Source organism: Phacochoerus africanus, chromosome 4, assembly GCF_016906955.1.
Source record: "Phacochoerus africanus isolate WHEZ1 chromosome 4, ROS_Pafr_v1, whole genome shotgun sequence".
NCBI lineage: Eukaryota > Metazoa > Chordata > Mammalia > Artiodactyla > Suidae > Phacochoerus > Phacochoerus africanus.
This window is the reverse complement of record NC_062547.1, coordinates 63598114-63621460: the sequence shown is the minus strand read 5'-3', so window position 1 is coordinate 63621460 and position 23347 is coordinate 63598114. Positions and strand designations below refer to the sequence as shown.

Genomic DNA, 23347 nt, shown 5'->3' with positions numbered 1-23347 from the left:
ATATCCAGTCTCTTGGGGTAGAACGTGATGGACTACAGAATGAGGAAAAAAAAAGATATATATATGTATGACTGGGTCATTATGCTGTACAGCAGAAATTGACACTACTCTGTAAATCAACTATACTCTAATAAAAATAAAGAAGCATTTAGGAAGTAAAATAGAGTGCTTTCTAAATAACAGACACTTTTCTAAGTGTTTTGTATATAGTAACCCCTCACAACACTCAAATAAGTTGGGAATTATTATCTCTTATTCACAGGCAAGAACTCAGAGCCACCAGGAAGTTACATAATTCAAGTCACTGGGGTGAGGCCCCCAACCCAGACAGTTTGATGCCAAAGCCCACATCTTTTATCATTATGCTATTGTGCTTTCTGTTCAACTATCTGCTTACTGTAGAGTGAAGTTTGCCTATTTATATGCATCTGTTCCACCCACACCCCCTCACACATATGCACACACACACACATACTCCCATATCTAAGGCAAATTCTCAGGGATAGGACCAATGGAGACACGTAGACATCCAAGGGGTGGACCAAGCCAGAGAATGTGGCTCTGCAGAGTGGGTGTCCTCAGTCAAGATCAGAGAAAGAACTTCTTTGATTGCCATGCCTGCTTTAAGTCTCCCTGAGCTGCTTGGGCTAATTCATTTATTCTGTTGAGTTTATGTGACCTTCTTAGGCTGGAATTTTTTTCCCTCTTTGATTTCTTTTTCATTGATCTGACCCTTGGGCCATGAAGGAATGAAAATAAGAGGACTCAAGGGCTGAAGCAGCTGCCCTCTGAGCTCAGCTGCACCACAATTGAGCCCATTTATTTAACTTTTCTAAACCTCAGTATTGTCTCAGCAATCCCACAGTTGTTGTGAGGATTCAAGTTCCCATTTTTCAAATGCTCCAAGTGAGTGCCTGAGAAAAGACATCTGCCTAATTCTGCTCCCTGTTGTATTGCAAGCTCAGTGACCTGCAAAACTTGGATATACTGGGGAGGGAAGAAGCGCCTGGGGCACATGGGCGTCTTCCCCAACCATGGTGACAAAATCCTGCCTGACGAGATTCAGTCTGGTCTAGTCTTGTCGGGCACCTGTGGGTTATTTACCCTGCAAGGGAGACTTGGACGACAAGAAGTTGCCAAGTCTTTGAGCAACACCACCTCCTTTCATCACGATGACATCTTACCACTGAACCTCCCGACAAAGCAAAGGAGGCACCAGAGGTCAGGACCTGAGGTTTTAATGGAACCATGGGCTGGTGTCACATATGTGAATAGGGGAATTGAGCATAAAAAGGACTCTGTTGCTGCAAAGACAAATGCATGGATGTGCCCTGGGGGGGGTACGTGTGAGCTGTTTGGGTGCATGGCCATTCTCTGGCCACGTGTGAAAGCAGGACCTAGCCACCATGCCTGTGAACTTACAGAAAAGTAGTGCCCAGGAAGCATATGCAAGTTCAATGAAGCATCTCCCCTTACTTTTCTGCAAAACAGACTGAGAGACTGAGCAGCTTGAGGACTGGGTGTCCTCACCCTACATCTACCTAAGAAATAAGTCTGTTTCAGGTCTGGAATATCATCATTGACTGTCACTGTGAACAACATCAACCCATGCCTGAATATCAGTCTTTTAGGGATTGAAACCCAGTATGGAATAAGGCAATGGTTTAAGTTTTGCGGCATGTCATGGCCATCTGGGGGCTTTTTAAAAGTCCTGAGGCACCGTACACTAAGTGACCTTTTGTGTCTGAACACTTTCACTTGATCATGATGCTTTTAAGGTCCATCTATATCATTGCATATATCCGAGCTTCATTCTTAGTGTCTGAATAATATCCCATTGTATGGATATACCACATTTTGTTAATGCATTCATCCACTGATGGACATTAGGGTTGCTTCTACCCTTAGGCTGTTGTGACTAACAATAGATAAATGTGGAGAGACAGAATTAATCCAGAGTTCTGATTCCAAGGACTCAGAGAAGGGGACAATGGACTACTTAACGGGTATGGGGTTTCCATTTGGACGTTCGTCTCACTATTTGGACTCACCGCTTATCACCTGAACTCACCTCTCACCTGGACCCACCTCTCACCACCATCATGTACACTTTATTCTCTAACTACGTGGAAACAGGCATGGTATCTTGAAGCCACTGAGGTCTCTCCTTCACCTCTGCTGTTGCCCATGCCAAGAGCTCTCTGCAGGGGCTACCTCCCCCAGTGCCCACACAGAAAGAACCTACTCATTCCTCAGGTCTCAGATGAAATGCCAACTCCTCTGGGAACCCAGCCTGCAACTCTATAACCTTATGCATGCATCCCTCCATGGAGTTGTTTTGTGTTTTTTTTTTACCAAGTTATCTTTCTCTGCCTAATTGTCAGCTAACTCTGATTAATATAATTAATCAGTTTAACTAGATTAATTAATTAACAGTTACTCCAGCCTATAGTGACACATCCTTCCCTCACACATTGACACTGTGAAAGTATGTGTCTCATCAGAGAAGCCAGGACATTCTGAAGTCTTGTCATTGATGAAAAGAGGAGGAATTGATGAGGAACCCTCTCAGCCACCCTCCTTTCCAGGAGACGACTGGACACACCAGCACATTCATCCACCCAGCTCTTCCTTCTTGTGAACTACGATGGCTCTAAGTGAACACAGTCCCCATCCAGGGACTGGTCTCTCTGGACCCACCTGCTTTTCTGAAGAAAGGTTACCTCAGGAAATACCCTCTTCAACCATGTGCACATGGGTTTGGACCCTCTTAAGACCTTTCTCTGAGACTCTCAGTGGTGTGCTGTAGCTATCTCTTCCCAACTCCACATTCAGTGACACCATATTGGTAAACTGAAATCAGCCATCCTGGAAGCATTTACACATTGGGGGTTGGCAAACACTACAGATCAGAATTTTTTGTTCTTGGCTTTGTGTTATTTGTTTAGAGCAAGCCAGTCATTAACCACTTTCCAGTGCACCATTGCAAGCACCCACATTCCCAGTCCCTTCCCCAAAGATCCAGTCTTCTTAGCAGACCAGACCCTGTGAAAGAATAAGATTTCAAGAAGGAAGAAGTATAGCTTAACTAAAATGTTTGGTAGGGGATGAGGATTGGATGATGAGTCCAGTTTGGTTTTTGTTTCTCTTCCAGCAAACAGTGTGTGCTATTTACACCATTGCAGAACAAAGTGACATCATGCTTCCCAACTCTGTAGATAATTCTGTGCACTTATGCACTCCCACTGTGTTGCCCTATCCTCTCCTGGAATGGTCATTTTGAGGAAACATGAGAAGGGATGCTTCTTTACATGCTTCTCACACACAGCCCAACAGCCCCCAAGCCCTACTTCTGCGCAGGAGACTTAAGGTTGGGACATGGTCTATAATTAATACTTGTAAAAGTGCGAGGGGTAAGGAGGCACTTTGCAGAATCTGTGGGTGCTGTTGGTGACAGTGAAGAAGGAAGAGAAGGCAATGACATGAGATTGTAATCCTCACAAAGATAGGGATTAGATCAGGTTTTGATCCAGCATCAGAAAAAGTACTCAATAAATATTTGTTGAATAAATTGAAAGAAAGAGGAGGACAAGGAAGAAGAAGAGGGAGAGATGGAAAAGAAGCAAAACTAGCATCCTCCTATTTGCCAAGAACTAGCATTGCTGGTGTCTTACATATAGAATATGTCTCCGAATCTCCCCAGCAGCTCTAGAAGGTAGGTCTTCCTCTGCTACATGAGGAAACTGAGGCTTAGTGGGAATATCCTATGCTTTGGGGGATGCAAGGAAAGGGGAAGGGGTACTCTCTCACATATTGTTTGAGATGGAAAGTAAATTGCTAAAGCCTTTTGGGAAGGAAAGTTGGAATTCAGAATTTATCAAAAATGTTAATGCCTATGCCCTTTGAACCAACATTTCCACTTCTAAGGAGCCGCCTCTATGGAAAACACTCAAGTCTGTACCTAAAGAGGAATGTGCAAGGTTGCTCATGGCAGTGTTACTTGTCAGGGTGAAAAACTGAGAACATGTGAAATGTCCATCAACAGGGAGATGACTAAACAAATGACTGTACATCCATTCAACAGGATATTGTGAAACTTATAAAACCAATGTCTTGCACATGCACTGGAATGGCTAAAATGGAAAAAAAAATGGAAAATAGCAAGTGTTTTCATGGATCTGGAGCCCTCATACACTGCTGGTGGGAGGACACAAACCTCTGGAAAATGGTTTGGCAATAGCTACTAGAACTGTACATATGCATTCCCTGTCATCTAGCCATCCACTTATATGTGTACACAACAGAAATGTGTACACGTATTCATTAAATGGAATTCACTTGATGTCCATCTCTCATAATCTTAAAAAAAATCAAACCAGAAATTACCCAAGTTTCTGTCACTTGGGTAAATGAATTGTGGTATATTTACTCAATGGAATACTACAAAGCATACGTCTCCAATGGGAGAAATCTTTTGCCTCCATAAGGCAAAAAATTGATTTGGGGGAGTAAAAAATATACAGATATACATACAATATAGATAAAAATAGACATTGATAGATAGGTAGACTAGATATATAAATAGATTAGATAAATAGATAGAGAGAGAGAGATAGACAGACAGACAGACAGACAGACAGACAGATAGATAGATAGATAGATAGATAGAGTATATCTGTGATATTAAATTTCATGGAGGGGCAATTCAGGAAACTGTCTAAAATGGTTTCTGGAGGGACAAAAATTTTAAAGGATTGAGAAAAAAAAGTGATAAGATTGATGATCTATGGATGCATGTAAAAAAAAAAAAAGCCGAATCTCCTATTTAAAAAAGAATGAAACATTGTCATTTGCAGCAACGTGGATAGACCTAGAGATTATCATACTAAGTGAAGTAAGCCAGACAGAGATAGACAAATATTATATGATATCTGTATATGTGGAATCTAAAAAAATAAAACAAGTGAATTTCTTTACAAAACAGAAAAAAACTCACAGACAGAACAAACCAAAGGATAAACTTTTGGGGAAAGGGATGAATTGGGGGGAAAGGATTGGCATATACACACTATTATGTGTAGACTAGATAAATGGCAAGGACCTGATATATCACACAGTGAAATCTACTCAATATTCTGTATTAACCCATATGGGAAAAAAGAATGAACATATATGTATACATGTAGAACTGATTCAATTTGCTGTACACCTGAAACTAATACACTGTTAGTCAACTATACTCCAATAAAAAAAATGTAAAGAAAACAAACATATGGTTATCAAGGGGGAAAAAGGGGAGGGATAAATTAGGAGTTTGGGATTAACAGATATATACCACTACATATCAAATAGATCAACAAAAAACATTTACTGCATAGCACAGAGAACTATATTCAATATCTGGTAATGAAATCAGACACAAAGGAGAGTATACTGTGTGATTCCACTCATATAAAGTGCCAAAAGCCAGGTTAAGTTTATCAACAATGTTCTGTCGAGAGATTGTTTGAGGGGAGTTCCCACTGTGGCTCAGCGGTAAAGAACCTGACTAGTATCCATGAGGTCAAAAGTTCAATCCCTGGCCTCATTCAGTGGGTTAAAGGGTCCACATTGCCATGAGCTGTGGTGTAGATCACAGATGCAGCTCAGATCCTGTGTTGCTGTGGCTGAGGTATAGGCCAGAGGCTACAACAGCTCCAGTTCAACCCCTCCCTGGGAACTTCCATATCTCTCGGGTGCAACCCTTAAAAAAAAAAAAAAAAAAAAGAGTCGTTTAGGGAGGAAATCCAGGGGCAGGGAGCTGGTCACATTCTTTCCCTTGATCAGGTCCTGGTGCACAAGTGTGTTCAGTGAATGAAAATTCATTGAGCTACGCAGTTAGGATGTGTGCTCTTTTCTCCATGTAAGTTATTCTTCAGTTTTTAAAAAAAAAGAGTTACCATCGTGGGTCAGCAGTAGTAAACACCACTAGTATCCATGGGGACTCAGGTTCCATCCCTGGCCTCACTTAGTGGGTTAAGGATCCAGCGTTGCCATGAACTGGGGTACAGGTCGCAGAGGCAGCTTGGATCCTGTGTTTCTCCGGCTGTGGTGTAGGCCGGCAGCTGCAGATCCAATTCAACCCCTAGCCCATGAACTTCTATGTGCCGTGGGTACAGCCCTAAAAAGACAAAATAAAAATAAATGAATTTTTCCATATGGACTGACATGGAAAGATGACTTGGACCTATAATTAAGGAAAAGCAGGGAAAGAACAATTTGGTAGAATGAGCCCACATATAGAACAGCTGCAAGTGTGTAAGTCAAGGTAAAAATGGAGATTTGCAGAAAAACTGCCCAGCCCTGTGCCTGAGGTATCTCAAAACAAAGGGGAAAACTGGGGGGATGAGAATGTTTCCATTTTTTAATTTTTGTAACTGTAGTAAAATACACTTCACCTAAAAGTTACCATTTTGACCAGTGACCAGTTCGGTGACATGAAGTACATTCACATTGCTATTCAACTATCACTACCACCCACCTACAGAACTTTGTCATCGTCCCAAACTGAAACTCTGTTCTCACTAAACACTAACTCCCCATTTCCTCCTCCCTCAGCCTATGGTACTCACCATGCTACTTTCTTTTTCTCCTAACATCAATATTCTCATCTAAGTGGAATCATATATAATATTTATCCTTTTATGTCTGCATGTTTCACTCAGCACAATGTCTTTTAGGTTCATTCACGTCATATCAAGTGTCAGAAATTCCTTCCTTTTTAAGGCTGAATAAATTCCATTGTATGGATGGACCACATTTTTTTATCCACGCATTCATCCCTGAACATGAGTCGTTGCTGCGTTTTGGCTATTATGAATAATGCTACTATGGACACTGGTGTATGAATATCGGTTCAAGTCCCTGCTTTCAATCATTTTGTCTATATACCCAGAAGGGGAATTGCTGGATCAAATGGCAGTTCTATGTTTAATTTTTTGAGGAGCCACTGTACTGTTTTCTATATTAACTACAGCATCTGGGAGGAAATTTCAGTATTGTAAGAATATCCACTTCTAGGGATAAGCTCAAGAGAAAATGAAAACACACATCCACACAAAAATTTGTATGCAAACCAGGAGTTCCCATCGTGGCTCAGCAGAAACAAATCTGACTAGTAACCATGAGGACCCAGGTTTGATCCCTGGCTTCACTCCGTGAGTTAAGGATGCAGCATCAACGTAAGCTGTGGTGTAGGTTGCAGACGGAGCTTGGATCAGGCTTTGATGTGACTGTGGCAGAGGCTGGAAGCTAAAGCTCCAATTCGACACCTGGCCTGGGAACCTCCATATGCTGCAGGTGTGACCCTAAAAAGACACACACACACACACACACACACACACACACACGCAAAAATTTGTATGCAAATGTTTATGGCAACACAATTCATAATAGACAAAGGTGGAAGCAACCCAAACATCCATTAATGGATGGATGGATAAACAAAATGAAGCATATCCGTAGACTGGATATACCATTTTTTATACAGCCGTAAAAAGAGATGACATACTGATGCCTGCTACAACATGGATAAACCTTAAAAACATTATGCTGGAGTTCCTGTCGTGGCGCAGTGGTTAATGAATCTGACTAGGAACCATGAGGTTGCAGGTTCGATCCCTTCCCTTGCTCAGTGGGTTAATGATCCGGCATTGTCGTGAGCTGTGGTGTAGGTCACAGATGCGGCTCGGATCTGCTTTGCTGTGGCTCTGGCGTAGGCTGGCAGCTACAGCTCCGATTCGACCCCTAGCCTGGGGATCTCCATATGCCACAGGAGCGGCCCAAGAAATGGCAAAAAGACAAAAAAATAAAAATTAAAAAAAAATTAAAAACATTATGCTAAGTGAACAAAGTCCAAAACAAAAGACGCATATTACATGATTTCATTCACGTGAACTGTCCAGAACAGAGAAATATCTAGAGACAAAAAGTAGAGAAAGGGTTTCTTAGGGCTGGAATGTGGGAGGTGGGAAGGGAATCCAGAACAATAACTAAAGGATACATTTCTTTTTGAGGTGATGAAAATGTCCTAAAATTGACTGTGATGATGGTTGGACAACTCTGAATGCTGTAAAAGAAAAAAAAAAAATTTGTATCTTACCTTTTGTTTTGTTTTTTGTTTTTGTTTTTGTTTTTGTTTTTGTTTTTTTGTCTTTTTAGGGCCTCCCCATGGCACATGGAGGTTCCCAAGCTAGGGGTCAAATTGGAGCTGTAGCTGCTGGCCTATGCCACAGCCACAGCAATGCCGGATCCAAGCCACATCTACAACCTACACCATAGCTCACGGCAACACCGCATCCTTAACTCACTGAGCTAGGCCAGGGATAGAACCTGCATCCTCATGGATTCTAGTCAGATTTGTTTCCAATGAGCCATAATGAGAAATCCTGAATTTTACACTTTAAACGAGTGAATTGTATGGTACATGAATTATATCTCATTAAAGCTGTTAACATAAAAGGAGGGCATCATGCTAACATAACTCAGAGAAATGCAAATTCTGTATGATATCATCTATATGTGGAATCTAAAAAATACAACAAACAAAAAGTGAAGCAGACTCACAGATAGAACAAACTAGTGGTCACCAGTGGGGAGAGAGGGTGGGCAATACAGAGGTGAGGGAGTGGAAGGTACAAACTGTTGGGTATAAGATAGGCCACAAGGATATGTTGTACAACACGGGGAACATAGCCAATATTTTGTAATAACTAGATGTGGAATGCAATCTTTAAAATTGTATTGAAAATTTTTTAATTTTAATAAAATAAAAGTAAATTGAGGAGTTCCCACTGTGGCACCGTGGGTTAAGAAGTGCAGTTTCAATCTCTGGCCCCCAGCACTGGATTCAAGGATCCGGTGTTGCCACAGCAGCAGCACAGGTCACAGCTGTGGCTCAGATTCAATCCCTGGCCCAGGAACTTCCATCTGCTATGGGTGTAGCCATTTTTAAAAAGTGAAAGTAAAAAGTAACATGATGAATGGAGTTCCTGCCATGGCTCAGTGGAAACGGATCTGACTAGCACCCATGAGGACACAGGTTCGATACCTGGCCTCGCTCAGTGGGTTAAGGATCCAGCATTGCCATGAACTGTGATGTAGGTCACAGATGAGATTCAGATTCCGCATTGCTGTGGCTGTGGCGTTGCAGTTCCAATTCTACCCCTAGTCTGGGAACCTCCGTATGCCACAGGTGTGGCCCTAAAAAGACAAAAAACAAAAATAAAAAATAAAAGAAAAAGAGGAGGAAGATCATGAGGAAGAGAAGGGAGAGACCGAATCAGCTGTGAAGCATCAATTGAGGCAATGGACCCCCCTCTGAGGCTGGACCCTCCCTGGTTTGATTACCAACTGTGTCAATTACTGGCCTGGGAGTCATTTCACTTCTGTGAGCCTCAGTTTCATCATCCATAAAGTGGGAGCCACTATGCGGATCTGTTAGGGCAGTTGAGGATTCTGTAAGATACCAAACTGCCTGGTCACATGTGGAAGGGATGGAAGTAGGTGTAATGCTGATGGAAGTGATGCATCAGTGATATAGCTGGATGAGCTGGGCTTTGGGGGTGCTTTGTGGTTGGGCTGGCACAAAAGCCCTTGCTAATTTGAATGCTCTGCCTCAGCCTCCTTAACCAGGGGTTGTCAGCTCAGCTTTGCCCTCACTCATGGGCGTTTGGCTCTATTTCCTCACCAAGGCTATGTCAAGGGTGTATCCCTCTTGTCATAAGGTTTCTTGAGCAATAGAAAACTTGCTGGCAATAAAGGTTAAGACAGCTGTGCTGCTTAATTCATAGACCTCTCAGGAGAAACCTGGGAAGATTTCGAGCCAGCAGACCCTTCTCCAAAGTCAGCAAGTAGGTCCTAACCCTTCCTTGGTGCCCCAGATCTGTTGGCAGCTAGGAGAGGGCTGAGGCAGCCTGGCTTCAAGGAACAGCTTCTTCTAGAGTCAGTAAGTGATTTGGCAAATATTAGTTTTCTCTCTCGCTCGCTCCCTCTGTGTGTGTGTGTGTGTGTGTGTGTGTGTGTGTGTGTGTGTGAGAGAGAGAGAGAGAGAGAGAGAGAGAGAGATCATCCATCTATCTCTCTGTCTCTCTGTGTCTGTCTGTTTCTGTCTCTGTGTGTATGTGTCTGTCTGTCTTTCTCTCTGTGTGTGTCTGTCTTTCTGTCTCTCTCCCTGTCTGTCGCTCTTCCCCCCACCTCCATCCCCCTCTCTTTCTATCCCTTCTCCCTAAATAAGTGGATGCTCTGGCCAGTTTGAGGAGAACTAAAGAAATTTCCAACCATTTATGCAATTATCACGCTGTCTTTTATTTGTTCGTTTTTTTGTTTGTTTAGTCAACAAATTCTCCCTGACACCAGCTCTGTGCCCATTCCCACACTAGTGGCGGGTGGAGACAGAGATAAAGAAGGAAGGCTTTTGTCCTAAAAATATATCTGCCCATTCAGCCACTGGAATAAAAATCAAAAGAGCTATGGGCATCCAGAGAAGGGAGAGGCAATTTCCAGTGGGCTAACACAGATCATAAACCCCACCTAGCTGTGCCATTGCTATGAAGCATCTAGTGCCCTTTCCAGGACCTTTTCAGACAGGAAAACTTAGTCTCACAAAGGAGAGTGAGATCCTTAAGATCACACAGCTGGGAAGGGACCAAGAGAGAACTTGAGAGAACTTGATTCTGAATCAGCTCCAGAATCCATGCTCCTTCCACTTTTTCTCTCAGTGTATTTGAGTCTTCTTTCCTTATAGCACGGGCTCCATTGCGTGCGTGCGTGCGTGCCTGCGTGCGTGTGTGTGTGTGTGTGTGTGTGTGTGTGTGTGTGTGTAGCAGAGGAGGAAAGAGAGATTTAATGTCCATTTCTGTCATAGACTAGAGCTACATAAGGGCGGGGATCGTGTCTGTCATATACAGTGTATTCCCAATGCCCTGCACATAATAGACACTCTGAAATGTTTGCTGGGTAGATAGATATATGACTGGTTGGATGGATAAGTAGGTGGATGGATGGGTGGATGGATGGATGGTGGGTGGATGGAGGGATGGATGTTGGGTAGATGGATGGATGAATGGATAGATGGGTAGTGGGTGGATGGATGGATGGATTGATGGTGGGTAGATGGATGGATGAGTGAATGGATGGACTGGAGGAGGCATAGCAGACCTATACACCCCCACAACTTGGCAGAGCAGGGTCTTGACTAAAGAACACTCTATGCTGAGAACAAGGTAAGAAAATATATAGAATTGGAAAAATGGCAAAATGGCAGAAGTCATTCTGTCCAGCCAGAGTATAAAACAGAACTCAGAGATGAGAATGAAACACTTGGACAGACATTCAGGCTCAAAGCAGAGGGAAGGAGGCAAAATTATCTGTTCAGATTTGAGAACTACTGGGGCAGTTTCAAAGTAGGATTCCCCACTTTGATGACATTCTCATTTTATTTTTTCTTCCAGTTTTATTGAGATATAATTGACACACATAGATGAATACATTTAACAGTCATAATGGTTTGAATTACACACACCATGAAGCAGTTATCACAATGTTTAGTGAATATCCAACATCCCATACAGATAAAAAATTAAAGAAACAGAAAAAATTTTTCTTGTGGTGAGAACTCTTAGGATTTACTCTAACAACTTTCATATATAACATAGAGCAGTGTCGATTATATTTATCATGTTGTAGATGACATCCCTAGTACCTATTTATTTTATAACTAGAAGTTGTACCTTTTTTTTAGAAGTTGTACTTTTGACTGACTTCATCCATTTCCCCCTCCCCAAAAAACCACAAATCTAATCCCTTTTTCTGAGTCTGTTTGTTTGTGAAAGTACAATTAAACTAAAACACTGTTAGTTGCTGTTACACAACATAGTGATTTAATATTTCTATGCAATTCAAACCAATCACCACAATGTCTACTTATGATACATCACCATGTAAAGATATTAATAGTTATTGATTATATTCCCCACACTGTACATTTCATAACCATGACTCATTTATTTTGCAACTGGAATTTTATACCTCTTAATCTCCCTTACCTATTTTTCTTATCTCCCAACCCATCCCTCTGGAAATCACCTGTTTGTTTTCTGCATCTATAACTATTTCTGTTTTATTACATTCGTTCATTTGTTTTGTTTTTTTAAATTCCCCATATAAGTGAAATCATACAGTATTTGTCTTTGTCTGACTTTATTCACTTAGCATAATGCCCTCTAGGTCCATCCATGTTGTCACAAATGGCAAGATTTCATTCTTCTCATGGCTGAGTAATATTCCATTGTGAATATATGTATCTTCTTTATCCAGTCATTTATCATGGGCACTTAAGTTGCTTCCACATCTTAGCTACCATTAAATAATGAGCAATGAGCACTATTCAGAATAGCCAAGACATGGAAGCAACCTAAATGTCCATCAACAGATGAATGGATTAAGATGATGTTGTACATATACACAATGAAATACTACTCAGCCATAAAAAGGACAAAATCAGGGTTCCCATTGTGGCTCAGCAGTAATGAATCCAACTAGTATCCATGAGGAGGCAGGTTTGATGCCTGGCCTTGCTCAGTGGGTTAAGGATCTGGCGTTACCATGAGCTGTGGTGTAAGTAACAGATGCGGCTCAGATCCTGTGTTGCTATGGCTGTGGCAAAGGCCAGCAGCTACAGTTCCCTAGCCTGGGAATTTCCATATGCCCAGGTGGTGCAGCCCTAAGAAGACAAAAAAAAAAAGAGCAAAATCATGCAATTTGCTGTAACATGCATGCAAGTAGAGATTCTCATACTAAGTAAAGTCAGAAAAAGAAAGACAAATATCATATGATATCACTTATTTGTGGAATCTAAAATATGGCACAAATGAACCTATCTACAAAAGAGAAACAGATTCACAGACATAAAGAACAGACTTGTGGTTGCCAGTGGAGAGGGGGGAGGGAGTGGGATGGACTGGGAGTTTGGGGTTAGTAGATGCAAACTATTACATTTAGAATGGATAAGCAATGAGGTCCTTCTGTACAGCACAGGGAACTATATCCAGTCTCTTGGGATAGACCATGATGGAAGAAAATATAAGAAAGGGAATGCAGGAGTTCCCATTTTGGTTCAGTGGGTTAAGAACCCAAAATAATCTCTATGAGGATACGGGTTCAATCCCTGGCCTTGCTCAGTGGGTTAAGGATCTGGCATTGCCACAAGCTGTGGCATAGGTTGCAGGTAGGGTTTGGATGCAGTGTTGCTGTGACTGTGGCATCAGCCTCAGCCACAGCTCCAATTTGATCCATAGCCTGGGAACTTCCATATGCTGCAGGTGCAGCCCTAAAAAAAGAAAGAAATACAAGAAAGGGAATATATATGAATGACTGGGTCACTTTGCTGTACAGAAGAAATTGGCACAATATTGTAAATCAACTATACTCTAATGAAAAAAAATTTAATGTAAGCCAGAAGAAAATGCTGCAGTGAACATAGGGTGCCTCTATCCCCAGAGTATCAAACTAGAGAAGATATACTTCATGGACTATCATCTCTTGCCCCCTATTCAGTCTCAAAAATCCAAAAGAAATCCATTTCTGTTTTGTAGATCGGTTCATTTGTGCTGTATTTTAGATTCCACATAGAAGTGGTATCATTTTGGTATTTGTCTTTTTCTTTCTGACTTACTTCAATTAGTATGAGAATCTCTAGTTGGCATCCATATTGCTGCAAATGACATGATTTTGTTCTTTTAATGTCTGAGTAGTATTCCATTGTATATTTGTACCGCATAGAGAATAGACATGTGGTTGCCAAGAGGGAGGGGGAAAGGAGAGAGATGGATGGGGAGTCCAGGGTTAGTCGATGCAAACTATAACATTTAGAATGGAAAAAAGCAAGGTCTTATTATACAGCACAGGGAAATCTATCCCATCTCTTGGGATAGACAGTGATGGAAGACAATATGAAAAAAGAATGTGTATATATGTATATGACTTAGTCACTTTGCTATACAGTAGAAATTGGCAGAACATTGTAAATCACCTATTCTTTAATTTTAAAAAAATCCAGATAGACAACCTAGCCCATCCCCTGAGCTCCTCTACCTTCCTTTGAAGACCTTCAACCTATCTTCTCTTGACCCTCTCCTACTAGGATCAGCCAAGGGTGGTGAGACCCAGACTCCAAATCAGAAGACATGAGCAATCCCCAACCTTTGGAGGAGGTAAGCTGGGAGAGAGGGATGGGAGCATCTGGCAAGAGGGGAGGTGAGGAGCTTATTGCTTCAGACACAGTGGAGGGGTGAAAAATCATGACATGAATTCAAAACTAGAGCATGCTTTATGGTCATTCAGTTGGGGGAAAAGACTCCGAGATGGAACCCAAGTTGTGACAACCAGGGGAAGGAAGGAGCACCCCTGCTACATTTGTCCCAAATGGAAAACTCTTATCCTATGGTACTCAGTGTCCTGCTTCTCTTCTTAAAAGAACTGTGGCTCCAATATTCTCCTCCCTCTGATGGGACAAGATAAAATCTCAGAATTAGTTTCAGAAAGTCTGAGATTTCTGCAAGTGAGAAGTAACGCTCAATTCTTGGGAAGGATGGAGAGTGAGACACAGCCACCAAATGTGACAACTGGAAAGGACTTTCAAAAGCACGCACATAAACACACACTCATTGTCTCTTTGGGAAACTGAGGTTCAAATAGGAGCAGTGACTTACCCAAGTTCACACAGGGCTAAAACAGAGATGAAACCCTCCAAGTTGAGTTGCCATGTTTGGCAAATGAAAATGAAGAATGCCCAGTTAAATATAAATTTCAAATCAACAATAAATAATCTTTTGGTGTAAGTATATTTCATGCAACATTGGGTACATACTTATTCTTTAAAACTTGGGATTTTAGGGGAATTCCTGCTGTGGCACAGTGAGTTAAGAACCTGACTTCAGTGGCTCAGGGTGCTGCAGGGGCATAGGTTTGATTCCCAGCAATAGGTTAAAGGATCCAGCATTGCCAAGTCACAGCTATGGCTCAGATTCAATCCCTGGCACAGGAACTTCCACATGCTACGGGTGCAGCCATTAAATAAAAAAAAATTTTCTTAAACTTGGGTTTTTTTGAGAGTTCCCATTATGGCTCAGTGGTAACGAATCCAACTAGTATCCATAAGGACACAGGTTCTATCCCTGGCCTCACTCAGTGGGTTAAGGATCCAGCATTATTGCCAGCTGCAGTGTAGGTTGCAGACGCAACTCAGATACCACGTTGCTGTGGCTCTGGCATAGGCTGGCACCTGCAGCTCCAATTTGACCCTTAGCCTAGGAATTTCCATATGCCACAGGTGCAGCCCTAAAAAGACAAAAAACAAACAAATTTTTAAAACCTTGGGTTTTTTTCATCTTAAACATGAGTGTACTTGGCATTTTATATTTTACTCAGCAACCCTAAACTCTTTGGACTACATCTCCTTCATCTCTTTAACCTCCTACTCCTTTGATGATATTTGTCATCTCTTCGCCCAGGAGGCATATGACATGTCAGGTGCCCGCCTAGCCCTGACGCTGTGTGTCACCAAAGCCCGGGAAGGTTCACAGGCAGACCTGGATGCCCTAGAAAGCATGTTCCAGCAGCTGAGGTTTGAGAGCACGATGAAGAAGGACCCCACTGCCCAGGTACTGTGCTGCCAGCTCCAGGCCAGCAGGAGAGGGGACTGGACAGGAAGGTGGGCTCTGGGGCCACACCTGAGTCTGGCCATTTCTCTCATTCCAGCAATTCTATGAAGAGCTGGAAAAATTTCAGCAGGCCATAGATGCCCGGGAAGACTTTGTCAGCTGCGCTTTTGTGGTGCTCATGGCACATGGGTTAGAAGGTCGCCTCAAAGGAGAAGATGGCAAGATGGTGGATCTGGAGGACCTCTTCCAGGTGCTTAATAACAAGAATTGCCGGGGCCTGAGAGCCAGGCCTAAGGTGTACATCGTGCAGGCCTGTCGAGGAGGTACGGACAAAGCCAAGAGCACAGAGCCCCCATCCCAAATCCAGAGATCCAGCTAAGCCTAGGTTTGTCCATCTGTCTTCTGGCCTTCTCCTGTCCTCATAATTCTCTGTAATTTTGCCTTTTCCTCTTCTTGATATTTCAGAACAAAGGGACCCCGGTGAACCAATAGGTGGAGAAGATCTTGTGATGATCGCAAAAAGCGGTCCTGAAACCATTCCCACATACACAGACATCCTCCATGTATACTCCACCGTGGAGGGTATGAGTTCCCAGCTGACCCAAGGTGGCCTGTTCCTCTGCCTTGCCCACCCATCCTGACCCCTGAGACACTCCTCCAGGACCCACCCTTGCCCAGGGTCTCTTGTACACACACACACACACACACACACACACACGCATACACACCCACTGGAGCTCCCCTGAGCCCCCTTCTCTGAAATTCCCAGGGTACATTGCCTATAGACATGACCAGGAAGGTTCCTACTTCATCCAAACCCTTGTTGATGTGTTCATGAATAGAAGAGGACCTATCCTGGAGCTTCTGACAGAGGTGAGTTGGAACAAGGTCCTTGGAACCCTCACCCAGCCTAAGCAGGGAGCAAGTAGAGTGGGCTGAGCCTCTTCCAAACTGCATTTCCCCCCTCTCCTGCACCCCAGCTCCAAGTCCAACCTGAGTCCTGACGTAGAAACTAAGATGCCCTTCTCCCAACAATGACCTTCTCTAATGCAGGGAATTCCAAAGCCCATGGTATGTGAGATAATTTAGATGATATTCAGATAAATTTCTGTAAACAAAGCCCTTGAGTTTCACCAATGTTTAGGAAATGTTGGGGCAATCTGATGGTTATATGTTATTATGGCAGATTAGAAAAAAAAAACATATAACAGTAATATCCGACCAATGATTGTATAGAGATTATGGTATAGGATGAGACAAAAGTCTCCCATTTTAGGACATGTAGACCCACCTGCCCTGCTCTTTAACCTCCCAATAAGATTCCTCCAAAGGCCCAGCCACAAGCTGACCACACTTGTTGCTGCAGGTGACCCGGCGGATGGCAGAAGAGGAGCTGTTCCAGGAAGGGAAGCCGAGGAAAGTGAACCCTGAAATCTACAGTACCCTTCGGAAACGTCTCTATCTGCAATAGAAGTAGAAAGGGTAGGGAGGGGCTCTCTTTCCAGTGCTCTCTCTGTCCCACAGATATTTAGAGGCAGCACTCATCATTTCTCCAAAATCTTCTCTTCCAAAAGCTAAACAGCATCTAGCACCTCTTTCATCACACCCTTCATGCAGGTCCTCCTTCAATCTATCCCTGTCCTTCTTAGAGCAAGCCAGCTAAAACTGAGCACAAAGCATGGTGGTAACATTAACATCACCTCCCTCAGGCTGGCCTCTCTACCTCTATTAATGCAACCTAAGAGGGCATTCACTTATCCTACTCTCTGCTCCCATGCTCAGCTGAAGCCCTCTTCTTTCTGCCATGAATCATGCTCCCACAAATGTAAGTGAATAATACTCAAGATCTTCCACTGATAAATCAATGCCCACTCACCACCTCCCACCCTAATCAGATCTTCACTGGCTCTGGAATTTCCCCTGAAATTACAAACTTCTCCTCTGAAAACCATATCCATTCCCATCTCCCAGTGATTCCTTCTCAACCTCTGGAAATTCAGTGAGACAAGAATTGTTCTCTCTCCAAGATCCCTCTTCCTTGATCCACTCTCCTCATGGGCTTTCTCTCTCTCTGGCTAATAGAGCTGCTTCCTCCTTTTCTGGTCTCTCCCTTCTAACTAATGCTGCCAGCCCCCCACATAATGCACTAGGTTCTATCATTTTGTCCAAAATAATCCATCCATTCACCCATTCTCAGAGTTTCAACTTTCAACCACTCTGAATCAGAGCATGTTGGAGCTATTGCAGATACCCTAGTGTTGCCTTATTATCTTTCAGACAATCTGATGCAAGTCCAGAGAGGTTAAAAATAGCTTGTCAAATACCACACAGTAAGTCAGTGACATAGTCAAGTTCTGGCTTCCAGTTCAGCCCCCTTTCCACTGCCTGCTAAACCTTGATCCATCAAATTTCTTTTCTAATTGAAGGAGCTGACTAATAAAGTTATTCTTACCTTGGAGGTAGGAGCTCACTGGAAGACTTCTAAAAATGCTCAATGACAGGAGTCAAGGCAGGTTACCTCCATAAGCTGGGCCTAGGTTGGAAGCTGGATCAGAGAATTCCAAGTCTATGGCACATGTATATTTGACCTTTCCCACTGAAATAACCTGTGGTCATATCCTCCATCATTGAAAACTCATTGCTAAAGATGAGTCATTTCTTCCTGGTCCATCTTTCAAGTGTTCCCTGGAGCCCTCAACCTCAAACCTCTGCAGTTATCTATGACTCCCATCTTCCTGCATTCTTCAGTGGTCACCAGCCACTATGCCCAGCCCAGGCCCACTTTGAATTTGTTCTCTTCCCTTACATGTCACTCTCTAGTTTCATCCTCTCCTGTCTGCATCTTTGCACATTCCCTTCCTTGCCTCTGTGCTTGCCAATCTCATCCTTCCTCTGTCCTCCATACCATCCACAATTCTTGATCTCCCTAGAATACTCAAGAAGACACAACAGTGCCTCATTATATAGAGATCAAGGCCAAGCTCCATATCTTGATTACTCACACCCTGACAATCCCACCCCCTACTAGAAATCAGCTAAACTCCTCTCCCACCTTCCCCACCATGAATTCACTCTTCCATCAAAACTAATATTGTCTCACTGATCTCTGCCTCTAAGCCTTTGCCATGACCATTTCCCCAAGCTTGAGTACCCCACCTCTCTCTCTTTCACCTCTTTCTACTACCTCCTACTCCTACTTATTCCAGAAAGCCATTCCTAATATTCTTTCTAGTTGATTCTACTCTCTCATCCAGGATAAGACACATAAATTACAATTTCTCCAGAGCAGGGAAAAAGTCTTTGATCAACATAATGGATGTTCAATAAACAGTTGTTAAACTTTAAAAAAAAATGTATTAGACGGAGTTCCCATCATGGCACAGTGGAAAAGAATCTGACTGGGAACCATGAGGTTGCAGGTTTGACCCCTGGCCTCCCTCAGTGGAGTAAGCATCTGGCTTTGCTGTGCGCTGTGGTGTAGGTTGCAGGCGCAGCTCAGATCTGATGCTATGGCTGTGGCATAGGCTGGCAGCTGTAGCTCTCATTGGACCCCTAGCTTGGGAACCTCCATATGCCACAGGTTCAGCTGTTAAAAAAAAAAAGCAAAAAAAATGTATTGGAATCTTTCTTTTGTGCTTAAATAGTAAAACTGATGTGAAAGGCATTATGATTTAATTTATTTTTCCTGACAGCCATCTGTATCCTAGGTATGTCTATCATGAGTGGAGAATCAGAAGCTTCATTCCTTTCATAAAAGCAGGTGTGGAGTTCCCATTGTGGCTCAGCGGTTAACAAACCCAACTTGTATCCATGAGGATGCAGTTTCAATCCCTGGCCTCGCTCAGTGGGTTAAGGATCAATGTTGCTGTGACCTATGGTTTAGGACACAGATGTGGCTCAAATCCCACATTGCCATGGCTGTGGCATAGGCCAGCAGCTGCAGCTCTGATTGGACCCCCTAGCCTGGGAATTTCCATATGCTACGGTGCAGCCCTAAAAAGCAAAAAAAAAAAAAAAAAAAAAAAATTTAATTTTAAATTTAAAAAAAAAACAGACGTGTTGGGAATTTGTAAAGTAAGAGACCACACTTCCATGCCAAGTGACAATATTTTATGTCCCTGTTCCACCTCCAGAATGTCCCCAAGGAAGTACCCAGACACAGAACTACAGCTTTTCAGAACCCTAAGGGACATTGGAGATCACAAATACAGGGTCGCAAATATTTAGCAAGTGTACAACTTCTCTTTTTTTAAGTTTTATTGGGGTATAGTTGATTTACAAAGCTTTGAACATTTCTGCTGTACAACAAAGTGATTCAGTTATACATCTACACACATCCATTTTTGTTCACAGTATTTTCCCATATAGATTATCACAGAATATTGGGTAAGTTCTCTGTACTATATAGCAGGTCCCCATTGGACAATTATTCCATATACTTCAGTGTTCATAAGCTAATCCCAAACCCACCCTCCTCGTCCAAACCTGCCTACCCTCACCTGTCCCTTTTGCTAACCACAAGTTTTTCAAAATCTGTGAGTCTGTTCTGCAAATAAGTTCATTTGTATCCTTTTTTTATTTATTTTATTTTATTTTATTTTTGTCTTTTGCCTTTTCAGGGCCACACCCATGGTTCCCAGGCTAGGGGTCTAATCAGAACTACGGCTGCCAACCTACACCGCAGCCACAGCAACACCAGATCCGAGCCACATCTGCGACCTACACCACAGCTCACAGCAACACCAGATCCTTAACCCACTGAGCTAGGCCAGGGATTGAACCCGCAACCTCATGGCTCCTAGTCAGATTCGTTCCTGCTGTGCCACAACAGGAATTCCTGTATCCTTTTTTAGATTCCACGTATAAGAGATATCATATGATGTTTGTCTTTGTCTGGCTAATTGCACTTAGTATGGTAATTTCTAAATCCATCCATGTTGCTGCAAATGGCATTATTTCATTCTTTTTATGGCTGAGTAATATTCCATTGTATATATGTACCACATTTTCTTCATCCATTCCCTTGTCGATGGACATTTAGGTTGCTTCCTTGTCTTGGCTTTTGTAAATAGTACTGCAATGAATATTGGAGTACATGTATCTTTTTGAATTATGTTTTTTTCCAGATTGATGCCCAGGAGTAGGACTGCTGGATCATATGACAGATCTATTTTTAGTTTTTTGAGGAACCTCCATATTGTTTTCCATACTTGTTGCACCAATTTACATTCCCACAAACTGTGTAAGAGGGTTTCTTTTTCTCAGCACCCTCTCCAGTATTTATTGTTTGTAGATTTTTTGATGATGGCCATTCTGGCTGGTGGCTACCTCTCTATATCTTGGTGCCCATGGCAGACATAACTCATCAATCACACCATCTTTCCTACCAAACTCGAGTATAGCCAGTCTTTCTCCTCGCAGCCCCTCAGGAAACATAGATCATTCCTGATCCAGTTGAACCCCTTCATTAGGGAGTGACATGTCTAGGGTCACCAAGTTCTTAAGTAGTAGACCCAGAGCTCTTCATTCTGTGGTGCAGTAAAAGCCATGGCAGTAGTCAGGGCTTTGCTCATGGGAATGGCAGCGCAAGGGGCTAAGACAAGGGTGAGTGTACAATCAAGTAGATCTGGGGCAATGTACATGATATAATGAATTCTGAGCCCCCACCCATGTGCAAATTGTGGTCTAAACAGTGGCCCAAGAGTCTAGAGTATCTGAACACAGCGCTCAGCAAACTGTGGGCTACCCTCCAAATCTAGCCTGCAGGCTATTTTTATAAATAAAGTTTTATTAGCACACAGTCATGTTCATTCATTTACATATTGTCAGTGGGGAGTTCCCATAATGGCTCAGTGATTAAAGAACCTGACTAGGATCCATGAGGTTGTGGGTTCGATCCCTGACCTTGCTCAGTGGATTAAGGATCCGGCATTGCCATGAGCTGTGGTATAGGTCGCAGACACGGCTCAGATCTGGCATTGCTGAGGCTGTGGTGTAAGCCAGCAGCTCTAGCTCCGATTGGACCCCTATCCTGGGAACTTTCATATGCCGTGAGTGCAGCCCTAAAAGGCAGAAATAAATTTTAAAAATAAATAAAAATACATATTGTCAATGGCTACTTTCACCTTACGATGGCAGACTTGAGTAGTTACAATAGACAACCCATGGCCTGCAAAGCTGAAAATATTTACCCTCTGACCCTTTACAGAAAAAGTGTGCCAACCCCTGCTCTAATATCCTTCCAACAAATTCCCATTTTACTGAAGTCAGCCAGAGCTGCCCACCACCAAGAACCATGCCTGATACAACAGACAACAAGGGGCTGAGAATCATGGCTTAATTCTTCAAGATCCCAGATTCACACTTTCCTGAAATTATTTAGTAAATGCTTGAAAGTTTATCCTGGAAGTTTATTCCTATTGCGTGTCAGAAGACCCAGCTTTCGGAGAATTCTCCTTTTTTTTTTTTTTCTTCTTTTCAGTTTGTTTTGTTTTGTTTTGTTTTGTTTGTTTGTTTGTTTGTTTGTTTTGGAGGTTATCTTCATATAGTTGGCCTTTTATTTTTTTTTAATTTATTTTTTCCCACTGTTCAGCAAGGGGATCAAGTTATCCTTACATGTACACATTTTTTCCCCACCCTTTGTTCTGTTGTAACATGAGTATCTAGACATAGCTCTCAATGCTACTCAGCAGGATCTCCTTGTAAATCTATTCTAAGTTGTGTCTGGTAACCCCAAGCTCCTGATCCCTCCTACAGGAGGATTCTTATGATTGATGCAGGAGGTGTATTTCCTCAAGAAAAATACAAAAATATTCACACAGAGTTAGTACAGCCATGTGAGCACACTGTCAGGTCTCTCTCAGGGTGTTGGAGGGACCTATAAAGAGAGGGTCCTACAACTTATGCTGTGTTCCTATTATAGGAAATCCACCTCTGTCCACCACCTGTTCTCCAAGCCATTCTCTACCAGCAGTACGAACAGTAACTTAAAATTAAAATCTAGGAGTTCCCATCATGGCTTAGCTGTTAATGAATCTTACGAGCATCCATGAGGATGCAGGTTCAATCCCAGGCCTTGCTCAGTGGGTTAAGGATCCTGCATTGCTGTAGCTGTGGCATAGGCCCGCGGCTACAGCTCCAATTTGACCCTTAGCTTGCGAACCTCCATATGCCATGGGTGAGGCCCTAGAAAGCAAAAAATAAAATAAAAAATAAATTAAAAAATAAGAAGTAAAATTAAAATCTAGCTTGCTGCTCATCTTCTTAAAATCTTTCAGTGGCCTCCCAGCGCTGTTTGGATAAGTTAAAAAAAAAATCTTAATTTGACCCCTAGGTCCCATGCTGTCTTTCCCTCTTTCTGCCCCCGTTATTTTGGCCTTCCTTTTTCCCCAAATAGACTCTTTTCCACCTCAAGTCCCTTTGTCTAGATCATTCCTCCCAGTCACCTCTCTATCATTCATATTACAGTTCAAATATCATTTCTTCAGGGATGTTTCCTTGTCCATTAACCCATACAAAATCTGTTTTTACTGTTCTTTGAGATTTTTTCTTCAAACCATAGTCATACTTTAAAATTATGTCTTTAGGAGTTCCCATTGTTGCACAGCAGAAACGAATCCAACTAGTATCCATGAGGATGCTGATTCGAT

At 42.5% G+C, this 23347-nt stretch overlaps 1 protein-coding gene across 2 annotated transcripts; it reads left to right on the top strand.

The window, feature by feature from the left end:
* Nucleotides 1-9786: 9786 nt before the first annotated feature.
* On the top strand, nucleotides 9787-19080 carry CASP14 (caspase 14). 2 transcript variants are annotated; one of them, XM_047774388.1, is made up of 7 exons: nucleotides 9787-9890; nucleotides 14180-14249; nucleotides 15549-15698; nucleotides 15796-16021; nucleotides 16164-16280; nucleotides 16468-16571; nucleotides 17065-19080. In XM_047774388.1, the coding sequence occupies exons 2-7, from the start codon at nucleotides 14223-14225 to the stop codon at nucleotides 17167-17169; spliced, it is 729 nt and encodes a 242-aa protein (XP_047630344.1). In that variant the 5' UTR covers nucleotides 9787-9890; nucleotides 14180-14222; the 3' UTR covers nucleotides 17170-19080. The 2 variants fall into 2 exon arrangements, with proteins under 2 accessions (XP_047630344.1, XP_047630343.1); XM_047774387.1 differs by having other exon boundaries at nucleotides 9787-9985.
* Nucleotides 19081-23347: the final 4267 nt, after the last annotated feature.